Here is a 7,446-nt window from a genome sequence, read left to right as displayed (position 1 = left end):
TTGTCCAACTTTAATATATACTGTACCTGTATTGAAGGATGGACAGAACCAAATGCTTGATGTTCCAAATGCAATCAATTTGTAGCTGTAGCAAATAAATGAAACACTGAATTCACATAACATTTACACTGAATATGAAGCATACCGCTTTTTTACACATACAAAATATATACAGTACATATATACATACAACACATACATATCACATCACAGTCTCCTCATGTGATTCACGACTATTTCTGGTGCAAATCATGTTTTTTCTATATTCCTGTATCAATCAAACTTGAATGTCATATCGTTAATGTGGAACATTTATGTGTGTCTTATTTGTTATTCATATGTTGTCAAAAATAATCAATAAAAACAATCAAACCAAAATAATAGTTTAGGTAGTTATTAATTCAGCCCAGGCCGAAGTGAGCTATCCACTACAGCCGCTGTTTTTAAGTGACCTACCATGTCCCAACTCTAATGAGACCCTATCAGCATCTATGACCCACCCACACACTCTTAAACAACTCCCATCCCGACCCCCAAATGACTCAAATCCAAACGTCAGATCAGATGGGAGGGAGCAGAGCGGCTTACGTAATGTTCACCATCATCACACCAATAAGTGTTGACACTTTGTGAACTTCTGCCTATTTGCTGTTCTGAAGTTCGTCCTCAGTGCAGGTCAACAGGTGAGCATCCTGTCAGCCTTCTTCTTTTATTACGCTTAGTGATTATTATTGCGATGATATAAAGGCAGCACTTGTTAAGGTAATATCCTATCTATGCTAAAATTTTTCAAATTGACTGACAGTGAGTGAACACACAAGATAAGGTTATGTCATTTGATTTTATCATAGTAGTTTAATGATGTGTGCCTGTTTTAGTTTTTTCGGCTCTTAACTACTGGTTAGTTTTAGTATGACGTCAATAAAAACGAAAACAATACTGGGGTAAATTTGACCTATTTGTGGCTTTTAAAGGCAGGCTGGTGTTTGATAAGATAACATATAACAACAATGGAAAACCACAGAGACCAAGAGCTGCTTTATCTGTAGACCACAAAAGGTTGGTAGGACATTTTATACAACCAGCTTGTGCTTGTAAGTCTACACATGTCTATTTACTTATTAGTTTGTTTGTTTATTTATTTGATCAGTTATATGTTTGTTTATTCATTGAGTCTGAAGCGAAATTAATACGAAGGATATGTCCAAATTGTTTGGGATTAAAGAAGTGGATGCATACCCGCTGTGCTTTATCAAAGAGTGTATGATCACTTCTGTGGTAACTCGCCTCAGCTGATCACAGCTGTCAGATCAGCTCTGGAGCATCTGCAGAGTGAAGATAAGCCACGGCAGGCCATCAAGCCACACCCAGAAAGAGGCACCTACTGATCCCTGTGGTTCATTTGAATCATTATTACTGTTCTTTCCTGATGGGAACGTGAATGTTGTGTAACCCAGTTCATAAAATCTTGAGTTCAATTTAAATCTAAAGGAAATAACAGACTCTAAGAGATTGTGATCATTTCTCTGTCACCTGTCATACCTCAGAGAAAGAACAGCACCAGTACCATGGCTGCGTTCCTCCATCACTGCCCCTTCCTGAAGTCGGCTCCAATGCCGTCTCTGAGGAGAACCGGAGCTGCCTTGCTGTCTCTGGCTGATCACTGCCCCATCATTGCTCGTCAGATCACTGTGAGCGGCTCGGCCTCTCTGGAGAACAACCTGAGCACCTCGCCCACCAAATCCAGGAGTCACGCATTTGAGCAAAGGAGGCTGTTTGCTCAAACCGCTACCCAGGTGGCTGTGTCCGCGTCCAAGGGCTGCCCCTTTGTCACCTCTCAGATCGGGATGGTGCAAGCCAGCCCTGAAGTACAGGAGGACGTCCAAGATGGTACGAGGAATATCTAGGCTAAAGTGCCCAATAGAATTGACAACGAAGCAGAACTTTCTAATAGTAGCTTCACACCGTCATCTCTCACAGGTTTCATGTCTTCTTTATGGAAAGGTTTGAAGGACTCTGTGTTTCCAGCACCAGGTCAAACCAACGATGTCACCCACCTCCTCAAAGACAACATGGGTATGTTTGACAGAACAAGATTTTTATGCTCCTCAACAAGTAGCTGTAACTCAAGTCCGAACCCTTTTATCCTGCAGTCGGCCCCAGCTACGACTACGACCGCTTCTTCATTGAGAAGATTGCAGAGAAGAAGAATGACCACACATACAGAGTCTTCAAGACGGTGAACAGGAGCGCTGAGGTCTTCCCCTTCGCTGAGGATTACTCTATTGCAGCGCGGGCAGGTTCTCAGGTCTCCGTCTGGTGCAGCAATGATTATCTGGGAATGAGTCGGCACCCGAAAGTCCTCGGTGCAATCAGGTATGATAGGACAGGTTAAATTAGAAACGTGTGTGGAAAAACCGGTGATATGTCTATTGCTGTGTGTCTAAAGGTATAGTCATCAGAAGTACAACACAAACAGTTGCCATTTGGATATTTGTCAGCCAGAATAGACATTGAGCTTGTTGGTCCCATCTTGCTCTGTTCAAAAGTCCCAGTGTCCTTGGGCACGGCCGGACCATTGACATATGAGTGTCTCCTTGACAGTGTGAATGAATCGGTTTCATGTCTGACATCTTTTTACTTAAGTAAAAGTCCATCCGTACAATTCTTTTTTTTTCCCCATCCTCAGCGACGCTCTTGACAAGCACGGTGCAGGAGCAGGTGGGACCAGGAACATCTCGGGCACCAGTAACTTCCACGTGTCTTTGGAGAAGGAGCTCGCTCAACTGCACCAGAAAGATGCAGCTTTGGTTTTCTCCTCCTGCTTCGTGGCAAATGACTCCACCCTCTTCACTCTGGCTAAGATGCTGCCAGGTAACCCAACAGCAAATCAGACAAATCAATTATACTAGGAGTTTAATCATATCCTGGGGTAATATTTCAAAAGAGGATTATAGTGGAAATGTTGAGGAGTTTCAGAGGGATGGCAGATGAAAAGCATCTATGCTGGTTAAATGACGTGCTCACTGTGACATGCAGGGTGTGAGATCTACTCTGATGCTGGGAACCATGCATCAATGATTCAGGGCATCAGGAACAGCGGGGCCAAACGCTTCATCTTCCGCCACAACGACAGTCGTCACTTGGAGGAGCTGCTCCAGCGCTCAGATCCCACCACTCCAAAAATAGTGGCATTTGAGACGGTGCACTCAATGGACGGTGAGTACATTGTATGATCCATTGATTCACTCAATAGATGGATGGATGGATGGATGGATGGATGGATGGATGGATGGATGGATGGATGGATGGATGGATGGATGGATGGATGGATGGATGGATGGATGGATGGATGGATGGATGGATGGATGGATGGATATGGCATTCTGTGTAAAGGCTCTGCGGTTATATATTCATAATGCAATAAGTACAAGTGTCAGATTTTAAGCATGCACATTTCGAAAATCTGCTCTTTAGTTGGCATTACTTGCTCTTCATCGCAACCACTCACTGTAGTGATTTCTATTCACCACTGATATTTTACACCAACGGCTGTTTTAAATGAGTGTTTTCTTGCTGTTTGGATGATTTTATTGTTCGCAAATCAGCATAAAGTGCGTGCAACATTAGCTCTTGAGACTCAAATAACCTGCTGTTTACCGAAACACTGTCCTAATTATACTTCCTTGTTCTCTGGGCTGTCAGGTGCCATATGTCCCTTGGAAGAGCTGTGTGACGTAGCTCATCGTTACGGAGGACTGACGTTTGTTGATGAAGTTCACGCCGTGGGCCTGTATGGAGCTCATGGAGCTGGAGTGGGCGAGAGAGACAACATTATGCACAAGATTGACATTGTTTCCGGGACCTTAGGTGAGTTTTCTAAAAGCTTCAAGTCACCCAAACAAGAACATCTGTTGCATCAGCCATCCACCAGCCACATTTAGAGGGGCAAGGCAAACAGCTTCAAACTGTCATAGATTACTTTGCTCTCCTCATGGCAAAGCTCCCATTTGCAGCCACTGTTTCACCAACTGACACTGTCATGTTGCCAGAATTGTGGCAATAACTCTAAAGAGGCATAACGCTGCACTCCTGTTTGGTTGACTGGGGAGCGAGAGAGGAGTGGGCTCTCATCAGAGGAAGCAGAGGCTTTTATCAGCTGGGTGTAGACTCTGCTGCCTCTCTGGATGCTTTGATAAAGACGTCCTCTGGGCAGCTCTGTGACGTCAGCAAGTGTTTCTGGGTAAAACTACTTTGAGATGACAAAATGTTACGTCTCCGGGATAGAATTGCATGCAGTCACCTGTCAATTATAAGAAGAAATATAAATAATTGGGGGAAAAAAACAAAAAACCACCAGGTGACTTTTCATTGCAGCATATTTTTTCAAGTCAGAACCTTTTCTTTGTTGTTTTCTTTTTCAAATTCAGTGGACATAAGAACACACTTTTGTATTATGACAACAATTATTGACATACCAAATAACACTCATATCAAACACTTTTTTTGGGAGCATCATGAATAGATAATTTATCATTTGTCTTTTTTCTTCACTTAAGACAGGCCTTTTTTATGATCATTTTGTGGTTGGTAACTTATCTGAAGATTTCTGTTATGATAAAAAAAAAGTTTTTGTGTACTTGTTACATTTGTGTCGCATTTTAATGATTGAATTAACTTTTGAAGCTTTAATTTATTATTGTGACTGTTGTTGTGATGTGAGACCGGCCTGAACACTGACAATGTTCAAATCCAGGCTGAAAACTGTTTTATTTGGTCAAGCATAAAACAGCTCAAAGTATTATCTGTGCTCTGTTTTTAACTGTAATTAATTAATGCTTATATACATGTTTTTATGGATTGATTGTATCTGTCTTCTTATATTTTTGTGTGGCTGTGAAGTACTTTGAATTGCCTCCGGCATGAATTATGCTATACAAATAAATTTACTTTGCCTTGTTGAAATTAATAAGCATGGATATTGCAGGAATTATATGCTATTTTGAATCAGGTATTTAAATCTCCCCAGCATCGTTTTGATGTGTAACATTATTAATCAGCACTTGTCAAAGAAAACACATTTGATATTATATTCATAAATCAATTCTCTGATGATATTTGTTATTTCCAGTGAGCTCACACACAGTTTGTTCTCTCCTGTGGTTCCAGGCAAAGCTTTTGGCTGTGTTGGGGGTTACATCGCCAGCAGCGACGCTCTGGTGGACACGGTGCGATCCTACGCCGCCGGCTTTATCTTCACCACCGCCCTCCCTCCGATGGTCCTGTCTGGGGCTCTGGAGTCTGTGCGCGTCCTGAAGAGCCCCGAGGGCCAGGCGCTGCGGAGAGCTCACCAGAGGAATGTCAAACACATGAGGCAGCTGCTCATGGATAAAGGCCTGCCTGTTGTCAACTGCCCCAGCCACATCATCCCCGTGAGGGTAAGAATATTGAAGACTGTCATCTCACCGGACCAAACCTTATCAATTGTTGATGACATACATTTGATACCCCTGAAATATTCACAAAATCTCTTTATTGGCATTTTTTCACGGAAGGAAGAAAATGTTTTCACACGTCACAGCTGCATTAAAATGTACATACAGTGATTGAGTTCAAATTAAAGTCATGTTTGATGTTTTATGTTTCGTTTACCAGGTGGGTGACGCTGAGCTCAACACCAAGGTGTGTGACACCCTCCTGCAAAGACACAATATCTACGTCCAGGCCATCAACTACCCCACAGTGGCTCGCGGTGAGGAGCTGCTGCGTCTGGCTCCGTCCCCTCATCACAGCCCCGACATGATGGAGTACTTTGTGGGTGAGTGTCTGGATCGTCACAATAACTGGGGTCAGAGTTATTGAAGGAAGCCTCCAATCAAGTTAGGCGTAGACAATAACCAGCTCATAAGATGTATTTTTGTCCTTAGAGCCCGTTTCCTTTGCTGTCTGAGAGTTTATACTGGGGTTCTTGACACCCAACTTTCTCATGATCTCATAATGAGTTGATCAAAATGTCCTAAATGTAACTTTTAACAGCTGAAAATTTAAATAAATAGATGCATTTGACTGACTATCCCCTATGTTATCCTTTCTTTCTCACAGAGAAGCTGTTGGAGGTGTGGCAGGAGGCAGGTCTCCCGCTCAGCAGTCTGGCCACGGCTTCCTGCACCTTCTGCGACCGTCCACTTCACTTTGACCTCATGAGTGAGTGGGAGAAATCCTACTTCGGCAATATGGAGCCACAATACATCACTGTGTCAGCATAATGGCTGAGTGCATGATGCACTAAATGCTCAATGACGAAGTCCTAGATAAGGTGCAAAGAGTATTTATAATCTGGCAAAGAGTTTGAAGATTTTTTCAATGTCAATGATATGAAATAATTTCCAATATTTATCAATGTTTTAATGAATTTATGAATCTTAAAATGTGTTTGCTGCCTTGGATATGATTAAAGAAATGCCTCCTCTGTTTTGAAAGCATGGAACCTGCACATCTGACACTTTCTTAAATCTCTTCTATAGGTGTGATGGTTTGAATTAAACTATGCTACTAAGCTTGATCTTCTTTTGGTTTTGTTCAGGGTGCATTAATCCATATTAGACTGTTTTCCACATACACACTGTTTAAGTTGCAGATGCTTTAATACTATTTGTATTAACACAAGCTTAATTGTTTGTGATTTGAATAACTACACAAAGCTCCTAATCCTCTCATATTTAAAACACTGCTGTAACTATAAAGATACTGAATGCTTAAACATTTTGTTTGTTAATCATCCAAAGTTATAAATTTGAAGAAAAATTCAAACTGAAAATCCAGTTTCTGCTTTAATTCTGTCCAACTTCACTAGTTGACGTTACAGGGGCCGGCCACTTCCCGTTTGACCCTTGCCCTCAGTCTGCGTAGCTCTACATTCTCACTATCTACAAGGAGGCCACAGTCAATCAACTTCCATGCTTTACTGAGTCGCTGCTCCCCGTAGTGCTGCAGCGCCCCCCGTAGGAAGCACTCCGCCACATGCGGCCTCCCAAGACCAGCTTCTACACATTGAATAGCCTGATCCCTGTGGAGCTCCAGTGCTTTGGTGAAGTCCTCCAGAGCTGCCCCTTCCCTTGAACACAGCACCAGGCTTCGGCCTCGTCGACACAGGTCCTCCGCCCAGATATGGGGCTCATCAGAAGAGCGAGGGTCAGTTCCTCCGTGTTTCTGGATGATTCTGTCCAAGTCTGCTATGGCCCGCTCATGTAAGCCCAGCTGTCCGAGGCAGGCAGCCCGCTGGCGAAGATATTGCACTCTTTGATTGCCCATGGCTTGAACCGAGACAGTCAGGAGTGCGAGTGCCTGATCCCAGTGACCTTCTGAGGACACGCTGCTGGCCTCCTGTGCTGCTGCCTGTAACAGTGTCATTGCTGAGCAATTATCTATACATGCATACTTGTTCTT

The 7,446-nt window shown here is 42.9% G+C and overlaps 1 protein-coding gene across 3 annotated transcripts; it reads left to right on the top strand.

The window, feature by feature from the left end:
- Positions 1 to 539: 539 nt before the first annotated feature.
- Positions 540 to 6,557, top strand: LOC308113690 (5-aminolevulinate synthase, erythroid-specific, mitochondrial-like). Of its 3 annotated transcripts, none has more exons than XM_080470112.1 (10): positions 540 to 683; positions 1,548 to 1,890; positions 2,029 to 2,076; positions 2,154 to 2,376; positions 2,690 to 2,874; positions 3,040 to 3,219; positions 3,706 to 3,870; positions 5,170 to 5,438; positions 5,656 to 5,818; positions 6,103 to 6,557. In XM_080470112.1, exons 2-10 carry the CDS (start codon positions 1,569 to 1,571, stop codon positions 6,264 to 6,266), a joined length of 1,719 nt encoding a protein of 572 aa, XP_080326238.1. In that variant the 5' UTR covers positions 540 to 683; positions 1,548 to 1,568; the 3' UTR covers positions 6,267 to 6,557. The 3 variants fall into 3 exon arrangements, with proteins under 3 accessions (XP_080326238.1, XP_080326237.1, XP_080326236.1); XM_080470111.1 differs by having other exon boundaries at positions 2,005 to 2,076; XM_080470110.1 differs by having other exon boundaries at positions 1,981 to 2,076.
- The last annotated feature ends 889 nt before the right edge of the window (positions 6,558 to 7,446 follow it).

The sequence above is a fragment of the Lipophrys pholis genome, assembly GCF_963383615.2.
Source record: "Lipophrys pholis genome assembly, chromosome: 8".
NCBI classification, from domain to species: Eukaryota; Metazoa; Chordata; class Actinopteri; order Blenniiformes; family Blenniidae; genus Lipophrys; species Lipophrys pholis.
Note: the sequence above shows the minus strand (reverse complement) of the source record. Positions and strands in the feature narration are given on the sequence as shown.

Excerpts from the sequence above, each read along its gene's own strand:
- LOC308113690 (XM_080470110.1), top strand. The coding sequence starts at position 1,569 with ATGGCTGCGTTCCTCCATCACTGCCCCTTCCTGAAGTCGGCTCCAATG. Across the intron at positions 2,875-3,039 it reads TCTGGCTAAGATGCTGCCAG|GGTGTGAGATCTACTCTGAT; the intron begins GTAACCCAACAG and ends TGTGACATGCAG. Across the intron at positions 5,439-5,655 it reads GCCACATCATCCCCGTGAGG|GTGGGTGACGCTGAGCTCAA; the intron begins GTAAGAATATTG and ends TTCGTTTACCAG.